This window comes from Salarias fasciatus, chromosome 23, assembly GCF_902148845.1.
Source record: "Salarias fasciatus chromosome 23, fSalaFa1.1, whole genome shotgun sequence".
Taxonomy (NCBI): Eukaryota; Metazoa; Chordata; class Actinopteri; order Blenniiformes; family Blenniidae; genus Salarias; species Salarias fasciatus.
In genome coordinates, this window is record NC_043766.1 from 21,697,805 (window position 1) to 21,723,050 (window position 25,246).

The 25,246-nt window shown below is 40.2% G+C and overlaps 2 protein-coding genes across 2 annotated transcripts; one reads left to right on the top strand and one right to left on the bottom strand.

Annotated features, from left to right (window-relative positions):
- Window positions 1-1,123: 1,123 nt before the first annotated feature.
- foxq2 (forkhead box Q2) lies at window positions 1,124-2,702 on the bottom strand. Its single transcript, XM_030083716.1, has 2 exons — window positions 2,187-2,702; window positions 1,124-1,498 (listed from the first exon to the last, which is right to left on the bottom strand). The coding sequence occupies exons 1-2, from the start codon at window positions 2,700-2,702 to the stop codon at window positions 1,124-1,126; spliced, it is 891 nt and encodes a 296-aa protein (XP_029939576.1).
- Window positions 2,703-6,910: 4,208 nt separating this feature from the next.
- Window positions 6,911-25,019, top strand: pias4a (protein inhibitor of activated STAT, 4a). The gene is made up of 11 exons (XM_030083488.1): window positions 6,911-6,944; window positions 11,264-11,669; window positions 11,755-11,839; window positions 11,930-11,971; window positions 12,179-12,269; window positions 15,398-15,526; window positions 16,046-16,151; window positions 19,274-19,347; window positions 19,434-19,594; window positions 20,212-20,357; window positions 21,494-25,019. The coding sequence occupies exons 1-11, from the start codon at window positions 6,918-6,920 to the stop codon at window positions 21,754-21,756; spliced, it is 1,530 nt and encodes a 509-aa protein (XP_029939348.1). The 5' UTR covers window positions 6,911-6,917; the 3' UTR covers window positions 21,757-25,019.
- Window positions 25,020-25,246: the final 227 nt, after the last annotated feature.

Below are 25,246 nucleotides of genomic sequence, written 5' to 3' on the forward strand. Positions count from 1 at the left end.
GCTTCCTATTTCTTGAAACTATTTGGGATTGCTGAGATTATCTGGCCTCATTTCCTTGGGTGGCTGCTTTGGAGAGCCCGATTATAGTCTCTTTAGGCAGAAGATTTTGCATCCCGACAGCTTTGACTAATTAGCATCTAACACCAGGTGGTATTTTAGCAATGGGCTCACTTTTAGCAAAATCTGTCCTCGTGCTCTCTCTCTCTCTCTCTGTCTCTCCCCCTCACACACACACACACACACACACACACACACACACACACACACACACACACACACACACACACACACACACACACACACACACACACACACACAGCATTACTTGAGAAGTTCAATGATTGTTAAAATGCATTTCATTGGCTGTATCCTCTCCTGATCCTCAACCTATACCCATTGGCAATACATACATACATATACATACATACATATATATATATATATATATATATATATATATATATATATATATATATATATATATATATATATATATATATATATATATACATACACATACACACATATACATATGTATGTATTTTATTTTATGTCCAGCATTTTGATTTTCCACAAAGTAAATCAGGCCCTGCAAGTGTGATTTTAGGCTTTGGCTAAACAAAGAGTAAAACAAGTGAACACGCATTGAATAAAAATGCACCTCATTTAATGGGATCAGACCAAAATATTTTAATGACAATTACAACAAAACAATTGATATGATTGCATGTTCTGTTTTCTAAAAATAATCTAAGTAAAAAGGAACAGCAGTTTCATATGCGTGTGTGTGTGTGTGTGTGTGTGTGTGTGTGTGTGTGAGTGTGTGTGTGTGTGTGTGTGTGTATATATATGTGTATATACATATATATATACATATACATATATATATATATATATATATATACATATATATATATATATACATATATATATATATATATATATATATATATACATGATCAACTGAATGTCCTTAAAACATGTTATCAGTAGCTGTAGACAGGAACAACATGTAAAACTGATGAAGCCCAACCTCACTTTATTATATAATAAGAAGTAAATAAGGTTCTAATGTTAGTAAATGTTATTAGTTTACTCAAAGTAAATTTCCTACAATTTACAATCACTGCACAGAGGCATTCAGACCCAGGTGGAGGCCTGCTTGTGACCGTACACTTGACCAAGGCCAGTAGACTCTGGGTACCAAGCAGGGCACAGGCATTGCAGACACCTGAGGACAGCACCAACAGGTCGTTCTGTGAGGGCGGGTGAGAGCAGGGTGGTAGACTGAGGTCAGGGGGTTTAAGTGCAGCTGCCCTGCCACCCTGCGTACCCTCCGTCGTGCCCTCCGGCAGTGGTAGTCCCCGTTGGAAAAGTCCTGATAGTTTGAAGGATGGATGGCCCAGAAGTGGCCTTTACCGTTGTCGCTGCGCCCCGCCTTAATAAAGCAGTCATTGAGGGACAAATTGTGACGCACACTGTTCCTCCAGTTTTTGTCCTGTTGATGTAAGCAAAGGAAATTCATTCAGTTAGACCACAAGCAATGTATAACAGCAAGTAAACAAGTGTCCTCAATTCAAAATTAACATAGGTGGCAGTTAAGTATCACTGATCCTCTTCAGGATGTCACCTTGCGGTGTAATTGGCACGATGTGAAAAAGCGTGTCAACACCATGTATGATCACAGTAAGACACAACACCCTCAGTTACCTTTTTAGCACGTCAAACCAGTGATCAACTTTAATCCACTAGCCTATGTGCAATCTGTTGTCACACCTGGTGAAGGCAGAGGCAGTTTGCAACCTAGCAACAGGATTACTTTATTTGTGAATTCGCCAACAACAGGATCATCGAGTGTCCCTGTGAGCACCTAATTGCCTAACCACTCAGACAGATTACCCCTGCCAAGTAGGTCGCTTCACCTGCGAAAATGGCCGCTACATTATTTTTAAGGGATCAACTACAACCGGGCTTCGGGCAAAGTCCCCCTCTCATCCCCAAGTTTTGTAGCTACCTGAATCACAAAATACAGCGGCATAGTTGGTCTAAGTTGAAGCCCTCAGAAATTTACACTGTCGACTAAGTCCGTGACTTCATGTCAGGGCATGAAGTGCCATACAGTGCCATATATTGTGCTTGTTCCCCGACCACATTACATACAATAGGAGAAAACTGACTGAACATACTTTACTCTTGAAGTAAGGGTAGTGGTCCATGATCCATTGGTAGATGTCACAAAGTAGTAGCTTCTTCTGTTCAGACGCCAGGATTGCTTTGGAGATCAGCGCAATATACGACTGGTTAGGTTTGTCGGCAGACCTCTCAGGACCGGCGCTTATCGACGTGGTGGTGCAGGTGGTAGTGGTGGTCACTTCCTCCTCCCCCTCCTCTTGTTGTTCTTGATCCCCCTCCTCTTTTTCAACTTTCTTTGTTTCAGCGTCTGCGTCTGAACTCGGTAGGTGCTTCTCCTGTGTGTCGCAGTGAATCCCCACCTCTTCGAGCTCACGATTGTGATGATTTAGCATGTTGCTCTCTGCTCGCGCTGCCGCACGACTTCCTGCCGCTTCTTCCTTCGAACCTGTGACTCCTTTATTGAACAGAAGGTAGTCGATAGTGAAGGTCAGTCCCAACCTTTCTCTGCTTCCACTGTGGCTGCTTCTGTCCTCCATTGTCATTTCTGAATTGAGACATCTCAGACTCATTGCAGAAATTGTGGTTGGTCGGTTTCTTCTGTTGGATTCCTGAATAAATAAAAAAAAATCTCCTCCAAAGACCTCTCAGAATTTTGTGTCTGAATCTCACAGCATGGCTGATTTCCTTAAAAAATTGGACTCTTCAAAAAGTGAGCACCTCACGGCCAACAGGATTCTTTCGCCCAAGTCGCACTGTTGACAAGTTCACAGATAAAGATGAGCCACTCAACTGTTATTAACCTTGATGCGCTCACGAGCGACACTATCTGAACCTGTGGAAATGACGTCAATTGACCAGACTGAACACGGGTGCTTTGTTTACCAACAAAGTTGAAGCAGTTATTATCGACTACGATAAACCTGCCAATTCGCACCTTTCTCAAAATCCAACACCCTCTTGCTCCTCAATCCTAGAGTTGTGCTTCACAGTTGGGAAGGTGACACTATTTATATGACTGTGAATTTATCCCTCACAGAAAGGGGCCAAGACGGCACAGGGGAGGCCCAGGTAGGGGGTCTGAATTGAGGAGGATTATTTTTATTAACCTCAGCAAATCTTTGTAATTACGGGAGATTAAACACTCAAGATTTAGTGTGTGCAAAGGATGGATGCTGTGGAATCAAATACCTTTTAAATACCAGAGTTATCCTGTTAAAGTTGTTTTGTCCAGGATATTGCCCAAAGTATTACTTCAGTTACCACACAGCAGTAATTAATGGGGTCTTCATGAGAGTTTTGGAGTTTGTTTTCGTAAAGAGTATTTATGTGTCATTTGGCCATGGACTGGCATGAAGTAACAAGGATTACAAATGGAAAATCATGTTCCTGAGATAAGACAGTGTGAAATCTCATCACCTGCGTTTTTTTTTATATATGTCAATTTGCAATTTGAACAGAATACTTGTTATCACAGCATACTGCTTTGTTGTGAGACAGGAGAAATACAAACACAAACACACACACACACACACACACACAAATATATAAAATTATATATATATAAAAGGGAGTGAATCTCTTCCTTTTTTCTAATAAAATCATATCAATCTTTGTGCTTTTTTTTGTATGTCCAGTAAAAACGTATCCCTTGTGTCAGAACATTCTGATGAAACCTTTGATGGTTCGATGAAATGAATTTCAGGTATTTACCAACATTTTCAAACTGTGAGACTACACTGTCCTATATATGACACTGATTTAATGTACCAATAAAATTAAGTTTAGCGCTTTGCTTTGTTTTTGTTTTAAAAAGTTAACTTTTTAACATAGACGCTTTCATGTTGTTTAAGTTCCAATTTACAAGCCAATTATCCAATATCTACTGAACTCTAACTTTCTAATTTGTGAAACACATTTGTCCCAAAGGTGGAAAGAAGGTCTGCGCTCAAGTAAAACTACTAGTAAAGTAAAACTCCTTTACTCAAACAGTACTCAGAGTACATGTTGCTTTTAAACCACATTCAAAGCACTGTCAATAGCAGCACTTTAGTTCTCAGAGAAATAACGTACCACATTGTTGCCACATGGTAGAATAGTGGTTAGGGCTCTTGCTTCACCGTGAGAATATCATGGGTTCAAATAGTGTCTCTCTTGCTCTCTTTGCCATGTGATGAACTGCACTCCGCCTTCACCCATAGCAAGCTGGGATTGTCTGCAGCATTATACCGTCTTGCCTAGGATAAAGCAGTATAAAGGATGGATGGATGTTGTACCCATAAATGTATACAATTCTTAAGTTTTCTCTGCTACCACAATAGACATGTGGTTACTAAAAAATTGAGCTCAAATTTAACATTCATTCATTTTATGGGTGTTGCAACTTTTTGATTTCAAAAGTTAGGTAGACTGAGTTGTATAGATTTTACTGAATTGTAAATAAAATTAAAAACTTAAAAATTCTCAAACACTGCTTATTTTCAGGATTTTTCTGATACTGGTAACCATTCATCTTCTATGCCTCTTTATCCAGTTTAGGGTACAGGGCTGTGGAGCCAATCCCAGCTGACTTTAGGTGGGTTAGGATTTGGTTAGGGTTAGGGCAGGGTACATCCTGGTCCTGGTCACCAGAACATCACAGCACAAACAATCACACACACTCACATTTACACCCGGGATCAATTTAGGGTTATCAGAGGAAAACCTATGAAGAACATGCACATTCCAAACAAATTCAAACTCATAATACGCTCATCATGAGGCAAGAGTGCTAACCACAACACTGGTGTGCAGCCCTGTGATAACGACATGCCAACTTCTTTACTGGTGATATCAGGAATATAAAATAGCATCCAAATGAATTGGCTTAGTATCACCTTCAAACACAAATTACCTCTCCTTTCTTTTTAAAGTTTGTTGATCTGATTTGATTAATTTATTTAATTCTTGTTTGAGTTGTATCTTATAGTTTTATTTATTGTTTTGTTTTATGTCTTATGTTTTGGTATATTCCTCATATATAGCACTTTGTTTCAACAACTGTTGTGTGAAAGCACTTTCTAAATAAAGATGATATATTGTATGGTATGGTAAGAGCAGTGACTCAGACTGAAATCTAAAGAAGACATAAATATAACAGCTGCCAGCCATGACTGCAAAGTGTAACTATGAAAAGTATAGGCAGTGGTGGCCCAGAGGTTAGAAAAGTGGACTTTGGATTTGAGGTCCACGGATTTAAAGAGCCCCCACCCACCACACCCCACCCGATAGCCTACAGGGCGCCATGCTATGGCAGCCCACCTCCAACAAATAGGATGGGTTATGTAGAAAATTAATCAATCAATCACCCCCACCCCCATAAAAAATAAAAACAGTGGGAAAGGTATGGTGACAATGACAGCTTTCTATTTTTGAAACTTTTCTCGTCATAGGTCTGCATCTGTGCACAAGCTTACAGTGATGCTCTGACTATATCGATTTATGTTGTATTAGGCCTGTATACAGATTATAATTCTACTTTCACAGAAGTCATCACTTTAGTCCCTAAAGCACCAGAAGAACAGTCAAGGTGTATTTGATTAATCCTGGCTGTTTCACAGAGGGTCTGATTTAAATAAGTCAAATCAAGGACCATATTGCCCCCTTCTGTTGGAATGATGGAACAAGAGATGGCTCATATGAACAGCACTCTGCAGCTCACAACTGGATGAATATTTGCAAGCTTTTGCATTTCACATAATTGCAGGCATATAATATTTTAAACAAATGTCATAATTACTATATCTAAAAAAAATACTGTTTTTGATATTAATCACGTCGGTGTTATTGAGATCATACCAAGTGGTAAGTGAGGTGGGTCTTCATGACCTAAGTGTAGGCAAATATCATATTATCTATCATATTATTTAAATATTCAGTCTCCTGTTAAAATACTCATTTTAGGTTGGGCATGCATATTGTTTTCTGACAATCATCATAGCGGCAAAGTTGTGTGATTTGCTGTTGTAACATTACTGTGACTTTTCTGAGTCAAAGTAAGGCCAAAGCAAAACATGTTAAGACAGGATACTGAAATTGCCTCAATTGATATTTGTTTTTTCCATGAGGCTACTTTTTGGTCCCTCATGAGGAGCTTATATAAAAGCAGGGCTGGACCTGCACAGACAGCAGAGAGAGGTTTTTTTTCTTCAGTTTTTTTTCATTATGTTGCAAGCATCATGACACAAGTGTGGCATTAGTGTATAAAAATGGATATAGTCGGAGAACCTGTTATTGTTTATGTGTGTTCTGCTAATTAGTCGTTTTTATTTAATTATTGGCATGCCTGCTTAGACAAAGCATCAACTCCACATCGCCAGTAAGTCGGCAAAAACCCGGAACGGAATAAATTGCCCGGACTGGATTTAGCCGGACCATGTGACCCTGTCCATTTAACACCCAGGGCTTGTTAACCACATTCAACACAAACAGAATTTAGTGCACAAGATGATAATATCTCGATACTATCAAACTGAAACGTCAAGAAAATCAAACCACTCTGACCTGTAGTGTAACTGAAGGACGCTGAGGCCTAAATAAGAGAGAAGACCTGTCTCTCGGTGATTTTTAAAAGTTGTACTCTATCTTTAAAAAGCGGTAGTTCCGCCCATTTCGAATGTAGCCGTTCTGGCGCTGATTGAAACTTTGTTCTGATTGGCTGAGGGTAGCTGTCAGTCAAAGCGGGTTCCACGTCTCATTGGTAAAAGGAGAGTCTTCGGTTCTGACTCTCGCGTTACTGCTGTACAACGATGGCGGCCGAACTGGTGGAAGCGATGGCAAGTACAGCTTGGCTGGCTTTGGTTTAATGGGAGACGAGTGCGGGACAGTGGGTCCAAACTCACCCGGGGGTGGGGAGGCTGACGACTTTTCATGAAATTCAATACAAGCGTTCACTTTCGTGGTTATTTTGTGTTGAAGTCGCGGCGGAAAGAAGTAGCCTGTGGGGCTAAGTGCTAGGCAGCGTTAAGCAGGCAAATGCGTTGGTTGAGATCACGCTGGTTCTGAAGGAAGACGCCGAAATGAATGATGAGAGCAGAGCAGCATTGCGAGGCGCTGTTGTTTGCGTCCCTCCTGCCTTGTACGCATACGATGGGAATCGTCTCCCTTATTTGTCTGTTTGTAGATGTCCGGTTAGTTTGTGGAGCGGTGCACCTGTCAAAGAAAAAAAAAAAAAAAAAAAAAAAAAGCTCAGATGCCCATGATTGAGTACCGACTGCCCAGTCTTCAAACGAGCTAGCTCACGGATGGCACATGCTGCACTGGTAGTGGACAACAAACCGCAACCTCGCCGACTGTAAATCTGCTTTATTTTTCAAAGCACGTACAAAACTGTAGTTGTTCAGCTTATTTTACACGTTAAGCTCGGACACAAAAAGCCGTGTGACGAGTGATACCCATTCGACAGTATAAGACAAAGATAAAGCGTGTTCACACGCCTTAGGGTAACAACAACAATCCTATGCCCAGTAGTCACGTTTGCAAGCGCTTCACTGCGCTGCTGCTACTTCGAAAAAATAACACACAATGTAATTATATAAATATTTATACAAATATGTAACAATGACGATAGTGGTTACGAATAATACGTAGTGGGGCTCGGTTCCCCTACAAGGCGTCTATTGAGTCTGCATGAGTCAAACACATGTAGATGTTACGTCGCAATTGATGAGATTTATTGACTAATATGTCCTGTAAATTTTCACAAAGACAATGATAATTTATTTGTGTAGCACGTTTCAGTATCAGTGCTATTCAAGGTGCTTTACACCTATACATGCATAACATGACTGGGGGGGAATGGGGACACTCCAAGTTAAAATTAAATGATTGTTATAAAGCTTAAAAAAATGTGATGTAATAGCTAACAATACTGTGCAGCAGAAAATGAGTGAAAGGCAGCAGTAAAAAGAGAGATCCTCAGTCTTGGTTTTAAAGAACTGGGAGATGGAGCCATCCTGCAGGTTTCTGGGTGCTTGCACCAAATATTTGGTGCATAAACTATAAACACCTTCTGTATGTTTTGTTTTTGGAACAAAAAGGCCTGATCCCGACACCCTAATACGTCTACATGTTTCATAACCCAAATAAGAATTGTATACTGGGCCTAAACCATTCAGAGTTGTATAAGCCAGTGATAGTATTTCAAAGAAAGTAAACATATGCATATTGAACTAAATAAATAGACTTTAAATGTAATATCAGGGATAGAGTTGGTCCAGTATTTGGATAATTATGTTTGACAGTTATTTGTGTTCTTTCGGGCAGTCATGTAAGATTTTATTTAATATTATGTGGACATGCCATGGTGTAGTGTACCATGCTGCTCAATGAACGGGAAGAACTTGGAGAGAAGTCCCTCCGAAATTTATCCTCAATAAGATAATGCATGGCCCACATTGTGGGATGGTTGCTGGAGCTCTCACCTCACAGCTAGAAGATCCTTTGTATTTTTAGTTGCTTCTCGGACTAGTTTGGTCATTCTGTCCATGAGTGCGTCGCTTCCTCCAAGATTTAAAATAATTGTTGGAGGTTAGCTCTTCCTTCATAGTGATGCGTGAGTGTGATTATCTCTCTGTGTTTGGCCTGTGATGGACTGGCTGTGGTGAGATGTTTAGGTGAACAGAGCCAAAGATGAGGAGTCAAGGTGTCGACGCTGCACAAGGAGGTTACAAGCATCTGATCTGACGTAGAGTAAGACTGAAGCTCGCTTAGAACTCCAACTTTCTCTGTTTGGCTTCAGTCAGCCCGGTTTATATAGGCGATAGCAACCAGAATGACATCCTTTTGTTATTTAGATGAAAGTTCAGCTCCAGCCAAGACAGTGTGTCCTTCACACAGCGTTCCAGTGAACTTGAAGTCAAAATATTCCATATCACTGGTGACCTGATAAGTATTTATCCGGTTTTCATCGATACTTAGCTGGAATCAACTCCAAAATGTGAACTGAATAAAGAGATACAAAAAGTACTGCTTAGACATTATTAGCCTTTTTCTTGTATAAAATTGTTTAATTCTCATTCTTAAAGTGTGAAGTGAGCAAATGACAAGAGAAATTACATCCAAATAATGCTTTTGCAAAGTGAAACTGTACATGAATATTTGAAAATAACCCTTATGCAAAACTTAGCACTTGATTTTGGTTGAACTTTTCATGAGACCCTACATTGGTTTTAGTTTTAAAGCTGCTTAATTTTAGAAACTTTTGTGGCTTATTGGTGTAAATACACTGTTGCAGGTTTTGTAGCAACACTTATAATCATGAACCGTTTTCAATATTGAGTTCAAACAAACTTCGAAGCAATGAACTGAATAGCACACACTGTGGCGAGTGTAACTGTTGACAATAGCTGGAACTCATCGGCATCATTTGGTGTCTTACATGGCTATATTAGAAGTGCATTGTCATTGTTTAATCCTGAAATTTCTACTTTCTCCTCTAAAGGTGAGCAATCACACCCAAGCAGTGATTTGACTGCCCAATATAGTCCTCAAAACCTTTTCATGTCTCTGTAGTATTAAAATTAACAAGGCCAAATACTAAGTTTAGATAATATTAACAATATAATGCCATTTTGTCATTTTAAAAGTGAAATACAGTCATAAGCCAGTTCATCAGGTCTACCTGTTCAGATAGTGGCAGCAACAAATGCAATTGTTCCTGTGGACATGATCAAGATGAGCTGCTGAAATCAAAACTTAGCATTGGAGAAGAAAAGGGATGGTTTTTAATGTCAGAATGGTTAATTCTAGCATTGCAGAAACTGCTGGTCAAATCCCAGTTTCACAACCATCTCTGGATTTTACAAGCAGTGTCCCAAAAAGAGAAAGTATTGAGTGAGCTGCAGTCCTCTGTGGAAAATGCCTTGTTGATGCCAGAGGAAATGGTCAGGTTGGTTCGAGATAATAGAAAAAGATTAACTCATATAACCACTCATTTGCCAGGGGTGTCCAGCTCTGGCCTTCAAGAGCTGCTGTCCTGCATGTTTTAGACATCTCACTGCTTCAAGCACACCTGAATTTCATTGCAATCAGATGTGTTGCAACTGGGAGAGACGTAAAACGACACAGCTTGGACACCCCTGCGATATGCAGATCAACTCTGACTGCACAACATGTTGATACTTGAAACTTTTGGTTTACAGCAGCAAAAGGTGGGACCAGGTTCCACTCCTGTCAGTTTGCACAGTCTCACCCAAATTGAAATTGGAAGATTTGTGGGATGATGTTGCCTGGTATGATGTGTCTTGATTTTTTTTTGCTGCAACAGTCAGATGGTATTGTCAGAATTTGGCATAAATGGTTTGAGCATAGATCAATCCTGTCTTCTATCAATGGGCCAAGCTGCTGACAGTGGTGCAGTGTGGATGGAATTTTCTTGGTAAATTTTTGAGGGGGGGCTGGTATCAATTGAATATCGTATGAACACCACAGGCCCACCTGAGTTTTGTAGCTGACTTGTTGATCCCTTGACTTCCTTGTGCTTCTCCACAGGGTAACACCATTTCAGGAAGCTCCAACATCTGTAACATCTGCTTTAGAACATGGCAATGAGTCAGTCCGCTGCACTCGAAAGGCCACCGTAGTCACCAGGTTCCAGTAAAATGGAATACCTTTGTCAGTTAGTGGAAGCAGAGATTCATGTCAAACATGTGCAGTCAGCAAATGTGCGTTGCCAGAACAACCATGTGGGCCAAAGTATTTGAAGGACATTTTCTGCATCTTGTTGAATCTACGTCAATAAGTCAAAAGACAATTCTGAAAGTCCTTGCCTGAGGTCTGCATGTACGTCTTAATGAATGAATGATGATGAGGATGATGTGGAGCCTTTCACTGTAAATTCAGCATGCCTCTTTGAGCAGGAGTTCAGCAGTTTTCCAGACAAATTAAAAGTAGGATCCTGATAGGCCATTTGGGTTTGTATTCTTTGGTTTCTGACGTCTGAGAAAGCTGACGTGGTTACTTATGATCACAGCAAGTGGCATCCTGTAAATTTCACAGTGCATTCATAGAGCTCTTTACCTTAGCACCTGCTAATTGCTTAAACAAGTTATGTCTGTATTGTAATTGTGATGTGCATTTCTCATCTTCTCAACAGAACATGGTCAAGGGCTTACGGGTCTCAGACCTGCAGACATTGCTGTCTTCCATGGGTCGCAGCAAAAGTGGGCTGAAGCAGGACCTAGTGGGGCGTGCACTCAAGTTGTTGCAGACAGATTCCAGCCCAGAGCTACTAAAGAAAGTCAAACAGTTATATTTGTCACGTTTCCCCAAACCACCTACTTGGCTGGCAACAACACGGCGCAGCGATGGCGACTCTCCTTACTCGTCCCCCAGTCCCACTCCAACATCAGGAGGATATGACTTCTTCAAAATACTTAATGATCAAAAAGCCACACCGAATGTCCTTTCCAAACCGCTCACTACACCCGAGACTGAGGTCAAGCTGGTCCCACTGCCCTTCTACCATACTTTGGAAACACTGCACCCACCAACAGAGCTCAGTGAGTGCAAATTATCTTTTTCATTTTTTGTAAAGCAATGAAATTGTCTTTGCTCAGGTTTTAATTAATGCTTTGTCTTCATCAGTTGCCCACACCAGTGAGAAACTACAGGATAGTCAGTGCGTCTTTGAGTTAACGCCAAGCCAAGCAGACCAGCTCAGAAACGCAGGGTAAGAACAAACTTGTCTTCAGAGCTGCACTTTGTATGTGAAAATATGTTGTAGATAATAATTGTGACCTGTAAACCTTCACTTTCTCAGTGAGCTTCGTCCAGGAGTCCGATCAATTCAAGTGGTTCTTCGGTAAGTTTGGAGTAGTTGTTAGACATAAAGTCACGAAATTTCATTTTACCTTGCCTACACCTGTGCTGTTTTGAATGTAGCTGTCATTGGAATGAAAAAACCACATACATTTATCTGAAGTTTTGCAATACTTGATAAATATGCAATTGGTTCTCCTCATGGACCAGTGACACTGAGCTTCCTCCTCCTCTTTGTTCTCTGTTCCAGAATCTGCTACACAGACTCCTCTGGTGTTCAGGAAGACCAGTATCCTCCCAATATTGCCGTCAAAGTCAACCAGTCCTACTGTCATGTGCCAGTAAGTGTTGATTAAAAACAAAATTTATGCAGAAAGCACATTTGAAGACAGCTGTTGACCATATGATATGCAGTTGTAAAACATCCATCCATTGTTTTTTTTCTTAGTCTGCATGGGGTCACAGTCGCAGTACATAGAGAAAAAAAAACTCAGACATCACTGAATCTTCCAACTTCCTCCAGCTGTCCTGGGGAGGGGGGGGGGGGCATGCCTGGTAGTAAGCCTCTCAGGGGAGGCAACTGTTGGCATCCAAATCAGATGCCCAAACCACCTCAACTGGCTCTTCTCATTGTGGAGGAAAACCAGCTTGACTCGGAGTCTGTCTTGGACGGCTGAACTCCTCACTCTGTCACAAGGAGCAATGCCCACCAACCTGCGGAGAAAACAGATTTTGGCCGCTTGTATCCACAATCTCATTCTTTCAGTGATGACCCAAAGATCGTGACTATAAGTGAGAGTGGGAATGTCAACCAACCAGTAATCACAGAACTTTGCTATACTGTACAGCTCAGCTCCCTCATCACCTCAACAGTCCGGTACAATTACTGCAGCCGCCTGTCCGAGTCTGAATCTGTAGTCGATCTTATGATCCCTCCGCCCGACTCTTAAGATGTTTATTTATTTATTTATTTATTTATTTATTTATTTATTTATTTATTTGGTCAAAGCAGGCTTTATGCTGTTGGCCATGCAGAGGCAAAAACTTTGAGGTTTGACCATCTTTGCCCCACCTCTGTTGACAAAAAGATGGTGATCAGCCGGCCTAAGACACTTTAAAGAAATGTCAGGTTACTGACGGAACACATGACCCCTTTTTCTCCCAAGCACTTTGTAAAACTCTTTATTCCCCACTGTGACGGTATAGAGCGGGAGGACAGACACTGGCATCTAAAGCCTTTTTCCATACTGCAATTGCCCAGCAATCTTTTCCTAACCACCTTTGGTGGGCACGGAGCTATGAGAGAATGCAGCTGGCCGGTGAGTTTTAAACCTGGTTTGGCTGTGAATGTGAAATTTGTCAAATACTTATTAGCCAGTTTGTGAAATGGGTTGGACTCTGACTTAACAGTTGTTAATAGCTTTGTGCTTGTGGGTTTTGTGCTTTTGAATATCTTGTGTCCTAATTTTTACCAACTGATTTTTTTTTTTTTTTTTTTTTTTTTTTTTTACTGGTGAAATTTGATCTGTTTGCAGCATAAGTTTAAATTTCAATATGACCAGATTTATAACTTTTTTTTAGCAACATCCTGTCTGGCTCTAATCCATGCAACTTTAGTGAATATTATTTGGGTCAGTGTTGGTACCAGTGTTCTGCTTTTTTTGTTTTTTTTTTTGTTTTTGTTTTTCTGGTGTCGTTTTATCCGAAGTCAGTGCTGTTTTACCCATTTCTCTAATGACCTTGTCTCTGCTGCTTGTGTTTTTGATTAGGGCACGTTTGTAAACACTAAAGATAAGATGAAGAGCTACTGGGACAGTTGGTGAAAGACTTTCCCACCTACAGTGGTGTGTTCTTCACCTGAGTGTTCACTATGTTACTAAACACATACGGCTGTCACTCGATGCACAAAAGGGAAAACGGAGCCAGTATCCTCGTGACACTGAGGTGGGACTTCAGGATAGTTTCTTGGCTGTGGGGAGTTTCGTGCCACCTGCTACCTTCTCCCGTCAGCTTGCAAATATGTGATCCTGCTTGCTACAACTTGGGCTCCTTGGTCTAACAGCGGTCACTTACCTTACTCATCTTTTCCCCTTCGTCATCGACAGTGGTTTCACCTGTGGAGAGTCGCTGCCCTGTGCGGCAGGAGCAGAGGTGTGATTCAAAAGCCACTCCAGCCAGCTGTGGAATGCACTGACAGTCATCTATCCGGATCACCCTGCTTAACGCTTGCTCTATGAGGAATAAATATTTCAATCTGAATCAATTTTTTACAAAGGAATCTTTAGGATTTTTTTTTTTTTGTACTGAGACACGGCAGCAAGATAAGCATTTTGTTCACCTGAAGCAGCCGCCTGGCTGCTCATCATTGCAACTCCCAATCTCTCTGCACTTGATGAAAGTGACTGCTGAATTTCAGGACAGATTTACATGCTGGTTGGTCAGCTTGGTCTCTTTCTTGATTTGAGTGGCTAATTATTAAGGTTGGTTACATATAATTTGGTTTATCGTGTTTAGTTTAGTGAGCCTTCTTGTGTTGGAGTCCTCATCGTCCTTTTCACTTTGGCATTGCGAGACCAAGATGACGCCAAACAATTGGGCAACAGTACTTTGCCATTGAAGGTTTCAAGCAGGTTGTTCTCAGATGGAGGTGGCCAGTGAGCTTGGCGTCACAGGGTGACAGACACACTGAGACTTTAAGAGGTGGAGAAGTGGTCACTGACAGACCTGGCAACCTGTATGCATTTTATGTAGCAGGTGTGCAATCTGACATGAGAATGCACTGCTACGATTCATCTCTCTAAACTCGGCAAAAAAGCTGACAACACCTGTGAGTTCCATTGTGCACGTGAAGTTCTAATGACTAGAAGGTGCAGCAGTGGGCGTGGCTTGACAGCTTCAGCCAATCGGTCCTGCCATCCCTGTGTTCTCTCTCGGTGTGTCTTTTTGTTTCCCTCTTGGTACATGCTTACAGCGCGTAATCCACGAGTTGATTCAGCTTTTTCTTGTCGCTTCCTTTTCTCTGAGCAGCTGTGACGATTATGATTTTCGGAGTGGCCAGGCATGTCATAGGGGCACTGTGTGAATGCACCGGTGTCGCGGCCATCCCGCCATCAGGAGCGTCACGAATCCAGTCCGGGGGGGGATGCGCGTGAACACAGGCCTAATTTCATCTTCATCCAGCTCATCCAGGTCACATCATTAAAGAAACGGCTGCTGGAGACTCAAGCCCCGCAAATGAAGAAGCCTGCAGTTTCTCCAGACCTGAATCTCAGAGAAAACCTCTGGAATCAGCTGAGTCACCGTGTAGACACTCCCAACCGTACCCCACAACCTCAAGGACCTTGTTTTTTTTTTTTGTTTTTTGTATTGATGAAAATGTTTGTTTGAATTATTGATTTCCCAGTGGTCACTGTTGATGTAAGACATGTTTAAGATTTTATCACTCAAATCAAATGTATTGTGTTTACAGGGATACTACCCCTCAAACAAGCCTGGTGCTGAACCCCGCCGCCCCTGTCGCCCTGTTAACATCACACCGTGGCTACACCTTTCTAATGTTGCAAACAGAGTGACCATAACTTGGGGAAATTTTGGAAAGGTAAGTGTCCGACGCTGAAGATCATCACTGTCGTTCAGGGTCATGAAGGCAACCATGAACAGTAAAAACTTTCCACAACTTGAAATCTTTGTTCTTTGTGTGAGAGTTGCAGTATGTTGAATATTCCCTCACCTTAATTCTAATGCCCAACTGTTCATGTGCTCCAATTTAAGATTTGTGATTTAATAATTGGTATTGGTGGACATAATGTGCCGATTTATCCAGTATGGCAATTGTGGAATAAAATTTTTACTTGCGCTTGTAACCTGAAACTTGCTGGTCTAATCCCACTGTTGACAAGTCGCCAGTAAGGATGTGTGCAGTTAGTGTGATAAATTAAGCTCTGGCCTCTTTGCTAATTGGTACCATATCTGTTCAGTGGTTAAAATGAGTTAATGCATGTGAGTTTATGCATGTGTGCAAAGCTGCTTGACAGTATGCTCAGAGATTTGAGTATCAACCTGATAATAGTCAGGACTTCTTCCATATGTAATCTTCTCATCTTTGATGTGCTTTCAGCGGTACTCCGTGGCGTTGTATCTAGTGAGGGTCTTCACTGCAGCAGAGCTCTACAGTCAGCTCAAACTCTGCTCTGTTGAGAGTGCAGATCGCTGCCGTGAACGGAGTAAGTGATACTGTTTTTTTTATTTTTTATTAATTCATTGGTTTTTTTTCACAGAAATCCTAAGAATGACATTGAGATTACACATGGTCACGTCTGTGTTTTTGTTGCAATCTTCTTTTACAGGAAAAAAAAAAGTATACATTTTCAAGCATTGCAGTTAGGGATGTATCAAAATTGTGCAGAATAAAATGACAGTAAACGGAGTAAAATTGAAATATGCACAAAAAAATAAATTTAAATAACTAAAGAAATGATAAAATGAGAGACCAAAAATAAATCCTGGATGTCTGTGACCCTTAATTAATGTAAAGCTTGTTTAAACCATGTTGTTTTCCTTTTACACAATTGGTAGCAGAAATAACTTTGAAAATACCTATTATTGTTCATCTCTCTCACAGTAGGCTGCAGCCCTGAGGAGGATTTAGTTTTCCTTTTCATTTCAACAAGTTGTCCTCATTGTTTAGAGCAATGAAGCACTTTTTGAGTAGTCTAATAAAAAACAAAAGTCTTAGTATTTTGTTACTGTAGACAGGCAGAAATAACCTTCATATGTTTAAAGGATAAGTTCGGTTTAAACAGTTTTCACATTGTTTATGGAATGAAGTACAACAACATACTCACCCAGAAGGCTTTTCTGCTCCCAACAGTTCTTCGGGAGAAAGTTTGATCCAAAATCCAGCGGCGCACATCCCTATACTGTTAGCAGATGGGGCATGTATAGCGCCGCTAGCAAAACGGCTTTAATCGTCCAAAAACTCATTAGTTTCACCAATATTTCATCGCGGTCCGCTCACGCCTCTCCTCCATGACAGCCCGGTGTCGCCAGATAAGTCATATATGCAGATATATGTTCGATTTGAATGTACTACTTGGCATCCACACGTATCTAGACACCTACATCTAGATATCTATGTCTATATGTCTAGGCGGTAGTGTGACGAGAGCTACGGAAGCTGCACTGTTGTGTGTGTGAAATGTTTGCTTGATTGTCTGAGAGTACGAGAGGACGGCAGTTTTTTTGTTTTTTGTTTTTTTTTAGTGTTGGCCTGCCTAAATTTGAACCAAAGTTATACAAACAATGTAAGACCAAAGTTTTTATGAAATAGTCATTTATGTTTACGAAATTAATATTAAAAAACTGAGATTGATAGAATTTAACATCAGAATTCAGTCTTCATTTGTAGACCAAAACCATTACACTATCCAGTTTTTACTTTCGAATTGCTTTTCTTCAAATTCCTTATCTTCATCAGGTGATTTTCTTTCATTTTTATTTCCTGTCATGAGTCCCGTATCGTATTTCATATCGTTTCCTGAGTTTAGTGGTTACACCCCAAACTGCAGATTCTTTGATGGAGAGGTCTCATGACATTTACTTTTTCTCCACTTTTTGGTAAATGTGAACGTGCAGAACCAGACTTGTCATCTCTGTGATATAAGTTATACGGTTTTTGGACATCTGTATTTTTGTCAAAACTCTTCACTGTACGGTCGAATCCAGACCCAGTTTTGATGAGTTTTGGACATTCAGATCTTCTACAGAAGCTTAAGTGCTGATGACACCAAAAACAGGCTTCGGGTGATATTTTCCAAGTTATTAAAATACAAAGTATTTTCCTAATAATTTTGCCCCATTTGCAAGAGGGGAAAATATTTTTTTTTTTCATAGAATTTATTTGAACAAACCCATTAGAGGGGCTAAAGAATACAGCGGTTTTTCATAATTATACTTTGTTTGGGTTTGTTGAGGCCCCAGGCCGGGCCTTTGCCCACAGGGCCCGTTGTGAGGCCCAACCCCAGGCCTGGCTCCAGGGCGGGACCCTGGCTGCGCCATACCGGGCGATGTCACGGTCCTTGATTTAACGTTTCTCATAGGAGGTTTTAGAACTGGTCTTAGTCTGGCCCCTCACCCAGGACCTGCTTGCTATGGGAGAACCTACCAACATAGCTCCTGGGATCACGCGGGCACTCACACTCCCCCACCACTTTAAGGTCGCAGATCAGGGTTCATAGTTTTGATAAAGGTAAAACGAAACATTGAAAGGGAAACTCGGTTACAGAAACATGCTTGGTTTATTAGGCTATATTGTAGAAGGTATTGCTACTGAGATGCACTTTTTTTCCCACAACACGGATCAAAGACAGTGCTATCGCTAAAGCAAGCTTCCTGTAGCCTTCCAAGTCACTGTTGTCTAAGTTTATTGTTTGATTAATCATTAAAAAAAGAGGTATTATTACATAATGCACCATGCTATTACATTTTGCGGAAAATAAAAAAGTTGGAAGTGCATTTTGTAATAATCTTCTCAAAATGTAATAACTTATTACATAATGCGGCAATATTTATTACAAAATGCATTGGGGCAGTTTATTACGAAATACGGCTTTATTACAAAATGAAATGACAAAATTATCACATTTTGGGCATTTATTACAAAATGCGGCTTAACAGGGTTCCTTTTAGAGCTGCAACTATCGAGTATTTTTGGAATCAAGTTCTGTCAATCATTTCTTAGGGTAATTGAGTACTGTAATGAACTATTCTTTTTTTTGTTTTGAAACTGTAAATCAATTTTATACAATGCAACATGTTAGGGCTTTCAAAATGAGCAACCAAATTCCATTTTTTCTTTGGAAAAGTTTTTTTTTTTTTTTTTTTTTAACAACTTTCAAAGTTTACACCAGTGCTGGTTTAAAAACAAAGCCAATATAATAAAGCTCTACAAAGCAGCAGTAAAGTTCTGCAATCTAAAGCGAGTTTAATTAAACGAAGACTCGAGGTATAAGAATTTGCCTCGATCATTTTTTGTACTCGAGTTACTCAAGTAATAGCTGCAACCCTAGTACCTTGTTTGGTATTATCAGCTCTCATCTTCTTTCATATATCTTAATGTGTGTTAAAAGACTGATCACCAAGGAGAGCGAGTAGTTTTGTTTTTGTTTTTGTCTTTTTTTATTTAATTAAATTAGGTCTGTTTTGTTAGGTGTGTTTTCTTTTTCTTTTTCTGTGTAGTTTTTTTCAAAATGAAGCCGTGACATTTGATTGATGATTAATATGTTTTGGCTTTGTAATAAATACATTTAAATAAACATTCACTCTTTTTTTTTTTTTTTTTTAACAGTTCAGGACAAACTTCGTTTTGACCCAGAGAGTGAAATTGCCACCACAGGACTCCGCGTCTCTCTCATTTGCCCAGTAAGTACACCTAATGTCTCACTTTGTCTGGAAATGTCTGATAAGTTTGTGCCACCAACATGCTGTATGCACTAATGTCTTTTCAGCTAGTGAAGATGCGACTTGGTGTGCCATGCAGAGCACTAACTTGTGCCCATCTCCAATGCTTCGACGTGATATTCTTCCTACAAATGAATGAGAAGAAGCCCACATGGACGTGCCCTGTCTGTGACAAACCCGCTCCCTACGAGCTGCTCACCATTGATGGGTAACTGGAAAGAAACATGCTCCGACTTGTCGGACTCACTGCCACACCATTTACTGTTAATCTTGAGGAATCAGTAACTTTAAAATGGGCAGGAATACCCTTCACATCAGCTGTATAGTTTTGAAGCCTCTAGCATGTGAAGTGATGCTTACACAGCAGTTTACTCAAAGCAGTATAGTTTATCCATTTTTGTTTACAAAAGGTTGCACATGATAATGGTTGTAATTTGCATGCCAGGCCACTAGCTGGCAGTACGTCTTGTAATACCAACACGTGCAGACACAGTATAATGTAAACAGTCAAGCTGATTTTAGCTTTGATCTGGCAGTGCATGTCCATTATGGACTATTTTCATCCACAAGGTTTGTGTGTCTGTCGTTTGAAAATTCTGTACAAATGTCTCAGCTATGGCCTTATTTTCACAGAGACTGAAAGCAATTGTGCTGCGTTTTGGCTGCGAGGGGTTTTTGCGTCCTTTAAAGTCTGCCTTGTGTGAAAATCCCCTCTTCAATCATCATTTTTATAATGTACCAAAATATAAAAGTACAGAAGTGCCCAAAATGAGCTGTGCAAGATCTTGTCTGCTGTGTTCACCTAACCAGTGGTGTTTGTTTTAGTCTCTTAAGTGAGATTCTGACGGAGACAAATGAAGACATCGAGGAGATTGAGTACTTGACTGACGGCTCCTGGCGACCTGTCAAAGAGGAGAAGGAACGTGAAAGAGAACGCAGCACCACACCGGAGTTTCCTCTTGTCGATATATGTAAGTTATAGTGTTTTTGTTTTTTTTGTTTTTTTTGTTTCTTTTTTGGTTCCCTGAAGGTGTCTGGCGGTCTGTTACCTTTTAAACACGTCATGTTCATCGCTGTGTTGCTGGCAGAAACTATACTTTACATATTTGCCACGAGTACAGCTTCTCTCCTGTTTGCAGCATATATTAGAGGTTGGTTCCCGGGACTCCGGCAGTATGATAATTCATTCATGCCAGTTTTTCCAGGCATATCACACGTTTGTTCACATTAACTTGTAAAATACACAGTAATATTAGGAAAGCTGCTAGATATTCTGAATTGGTCATCTTGGTCAAAGGGTCTCGACCACCTGTTGAGAGTAAGAGGGGACAAACATTGATACTGTCAGAATGTGCGGCTTCTGTACCTGGCCTGAATGCAGGAACAGAGGCATAGTGGTTCACTCCTCCACTTTATGGTGCAAAGTAAAGGTTAAAGACAGAATGCTACAGGAAATAAACTGAATTTAATGCCACCCGATTATGGTACGTTTGATTGTATTTGAGAAAAATATTACACCCTGAAAAGTTTCCATACTGCCAGAATTTTTTTTTTTCCAGAAAGTTGTTTATGTTTGTTCAACATCTTCAAGCCAAACTTCTAACTTGATGCCTAATCTTAAACACGTTCTGCGGTCCTCTTTCAGCCTCCCTCCACTTATCAAATTCATTCAGTTCTGTTTTTGGGGATCTTCTACAGTGGGGTTTTTTTTTTTTTTTTTTTTTTTTTTTCTCTTACATTGGACATTCATGAAGCTCACCAGTGGACAGCAAAGCAACAGTCCCCCACCTAAAATTTTATATTTTCATTTGAAGTTTTTGCTTCGTGGCTGTTGTGAGTTCATTGAAAAATTGTCAACTGGAAAACAAGAAGAAAAAAAAAGGCTACACAAAAAGACTAATGCTTTTTTTTTTTTTTTTCCTTTATTTTAAACTTTTAATTGAGTCTTTGGAAATTAAAACACAATGCAGAATGGGACAATGCATGAAACAGTAATGCCCAAAATATAATTAAGTATTGTCCATTCACAAAGCGCGACACTGGACATTGATAAAGTGATTGTTTTTCATTACTTCTGGAAACTGAAGGTGTCCTTTTCCCTCTGCAGGCAGTCCTGAAGCTAATGGCCACTCTCCAGCCCACAGCAGCTCCAGTCTGACGGGCAAATCTGGAAGCAGTTCTGTGGGGACAACGGGAGGCGGCGTAGTGGTAGACCTGACACTTGACTCCTCTTCTGAGGATGACGAGGAGGAGGAGGACGAGGAGGAGATCAGGGGTGCGACAGGAGGAGATGGTGAGGACAGCACCGGCAGTGCCACCCCAAAGAGGCGCAGATCCAACCATGACAAGGACCTGCTCACAGTCTACTGACCCCGCTGTATGTCCCCTCATAGACTGACACAAACACACAGAGACAGGGGGCTTAAAACTTGAGGAAAAGATCACAGTCATCCACTAAATGCAACAACCTGACTTCATGCCCCGGAAATTCAGAGCCTTTTTAGAAGCTCTGGGTTATCGCCTGATGATAATACAACACCCAATCGATCACTGTTAGTCAGTCTTGAGTCTCAAGTGACTTTTCTTTGCTGTACACCACTGGAAGTAACTGTTTTTTTGGCCACTCATCACCAGACAGTGAATATCTGTACATCCTTCAACTACAAAGACTGAATGGATTGGCACCGAACAACCACCACCACCACCTCTGCTCCTCTCTTTTCAGACTAATCCAGCTCTACCACCCTGTCTCCTTCTACGTGTTTTGGAATTACTGGCTCTTTTAGCCATGGGACTCCATTGTTTGCATCTCTTGATTATGGTCTCATCTGTGATGACTAGGCAATTTGTTATGGAGGCTTTGCAGTTTTGAAGGTTTAAGTGGAAATAGAAATATTTTGGGGGGGGGACAAGGCAGACATACTATTGATTGCAAATTTAAATCCCCTCTATTGTGCTATTTGCTCACACGCGTAAGGGTGAAAGGCTGTTTTCAGGTTTTTACTGATGACATGGCAGCACACAATACAGGCCTCAAAGTGTAATGCTTTCCATTTCATTTTGTCCTTTTGATAAAGAGAACCTACCTCAGTCATACAAACTTAGCAGACCGATCAGAGTTGCTTTGAATAGACGTTGGAGACAGAAGAACAGAGATTTCTTAGCCATTTTCACACGGGAGACGGCGTTTTCCTGAATTCCATTGCGTCAACTAAATCCTCAGTCAGAAGTGAGCTAGTTTGTGGATAACAGACATAATTGTGGGCGTGAGTGATGCATAAGCTTGTGGTGTTTCTCAGTGTATTACGATCTTTTCTGATGGGAATCATTTTGGCTCTTACGACAGAGTTTCACTGAGCTAACTGTAGGGCAAACGGAGACCTCTTCTTCAGCGAGCAGGAAATGAGTTTGAGGTTTTGGTGCCTTTTGTTGAGTGGTGAAGACCAGTTAGTTTTATTTTCATTTCATTTTTAGCTGATGTGTGAGTGAGATTTATATTTCATTCATGACATGAAAGCTTTTCCAGTCACAATTTAGACAAATAATATTCATGTTCTGTCATTCCTTGATCCGATGCTGTTGTGTCCAGCTTTTGCAGCATATTTATTTATTTGCTTCACATGTACTTCTCGGTTGTTTGTGGTAAGTCTTCAAAATCTGTCTGTAGTCCTGTACGGACCGTAGCTGTTGATTTGCGGATATCAGGGCACTTCTGCTGCTGGGACTTGGGTGTTTAGATACAAGTTTTGGCTCAACTATTTTTGAACGCTGCTTTCCTTTCCCCCTGAATTGAACCATCCTCGGTCAAAGCACCATTCAAAATATTCTGCTGTGCAGCACATTTAACCCAACAAAATCTAATTAGGTATTTGTAAGGCCAACCCTTCTGAGTTGTCAAGAATTATTTTGCCAGTAGTCCCGTCTGGAACAAGCAGCGCTTCGCCATCCAGCGGCCCCTCTCAGGCTCTTCTCATTGAAGATAAAGTCGCATCGTTTTTGCTGGGAAGGAGGTGAACTGAAAGTCACTACTTGCAGTGTAGGCTATGAAATAACATCGAATCAAACTTTATTCATTAAGCAGTTTTCGTATTAAAAAAAAACCCCACACACAACAAATTTTCCACTGCATCTACACTATAGTATTGTCAGTATGTGATGGCTGCTTGTCATATGGGGACATCAGACTGGATCTGCAAGCCTTAGGCCTTCAGGCTTCAGCATTTGTTTGATAACAAAAATTTTGCAATAACTGTTTGCACTTGATCGATATTTCAATAGAATCCCATGACCCTTTTTTCAATTTGAAAGCCCTCCACTAGTGAGTATTAATACATTCTGCACATCTTTTGTGTGGGCCTGTTGCACCTGGAGGGCAATGTGGAGGATTTTTTTTTTTTTTTCCCAATGACGTAAACATTTCTTTTCTGGTTGGGGATTAATCAGGACAGATTCTGGTTTTCATGTGCTCTGCTTTGAGACAATTAAAGATTAGAGTTAAAGATTCATGTTGGGCTTCAGATTAACAAATGCATCCACTGTTAGGGCTTAAGATTGACAAGCTGGGTTAAGTCAGATATTGTCTTCCATTTTTCAGCTTTTTTTTAATTTTTTTTTTACAACTTGAAGTGATACAGATTTAAACAATGGTATAAAACATTGGCAATCTGCTCAGAACTGATTCAAGTTCAGCCAGTGGTACACTGGTTTGTCCCAGGAAAGAATGTTTATCTCCCGAAATTAAAAACTCGCTAATGTTTATTTTTTTTTTTAGAACTTACATGCCACCTGCATTTAACAAGGCAAATTTTTTTTGTAAGTAACTTCTATATGTATAAATAATTATTTGGAATAGCTCTTTAAATGATTTCCCTATACCTCCCTTATGGGTTTAAGAGCAGAGCTGGTGGAACTGAGCCAGCATGTGCAGGATGTGTCAGGCACTAGAGAGAGCTGAAGGCATGGATTTATTTTTGTAGTGGCATCTTTTTCCCACTCTCACACAATGGAGAAAGTAGCATTAGCAGAGAAATACAATTTGTTATTTTGGAGAGGTGGGTATTTTGTTTTTGTGTATGTCTATTAAATATTTTTTGAGCCTTGAACTGTGTGACGTGTGGGTTGTTGCATCCTGTACCTAATGCGCAGAGCTTGGGACACATTTTAACCCTCTATGGTATGACAACACACTTTTTTCGGCCTGGTTGAATAATGCCACATAAAGAGAGAGGAAAGAACATAGAGAACCAACAGATTGCTTTAATTTCAAACATGACTTTAAGGAAGCCATATTGGAACCTTTTTATTCAGACTCTTTCAATGTCGAACACTTTTGTTCCACTAATTGCGCCTGAAAAGTTTCATTTCAACAGGAAAAGAAATATCCATTACTGTGTGTAAAGCATGATTGGTAGATTTTTTTCATTACTTTTATTTGCTTATAAAATAATTTAAACATTTTAAAAAATGCAGCAGTGCACCTTTATGGAATCACCAAGACAGCATGCAACTTTGGTAGTGTGCATCATTGTATATAAAACCTTTAAAAAAAAAAAAAAAAAAAAGTCATGGCATTCATATTCTTTTAGTCTTCACAATTCTAAGAAAAGACAGTTCTATTAATGCCCATGTATTGGTAGTAATGATTGCATATTAAAACCACTATTGTGACCCACAGGAAAAATTATTTTGACCAAAACAGCCCAGTTCTGCATGAGAATAGCAGCCTACGATAAAGGTGATTAAATAAATAAGCTAAATATCTAACTATCTAATACTTACTTTCTTTTTTTCCGGAAAAAAAAATCTCACTTTTACATACTAGAGACTAACGATTGGTCATGCCTAACAATGACAGACAGCA

Excerpts from the sequence above, each read along its gene's own strand:
- pias4a (XM_030083488.1), top strand. The coding sequence starts at position 6,918 with ATGGCGGCCGAACTGGTGGAAGCGATG. Across the intron at positions 11,972-12,178 it reads TCAATTCAAGTGGTTCTTCG|AATCTGCTACACAGACTCCT; the intron begins GTAAGTTTGGAG and ends TCTCTGTTCCAG. Across the intron at positions 16,152-19,273 it reads AGATCGCTGCCGTGAACGGA|TTCAGGACAAACTTCGTTTT; the intron begins GTAAGTGATACT and ends TTTTTTTAACAG.
- foxq2 (XM_030083716.1), bottom strand. The coding sequence starts at position 2,702 with ATGAGTCTGAGATGTCTCAATTCAGAAATGACAATGGAGGACAGAAGC. Across the intron at positions 1,499-2,186 it reads ACCCTTACTTCAAGAGTAAA|GACAAAAACTGGAGGAACAG; the intron begins GTATGTTCAGTC and ends TTACATCAACAG.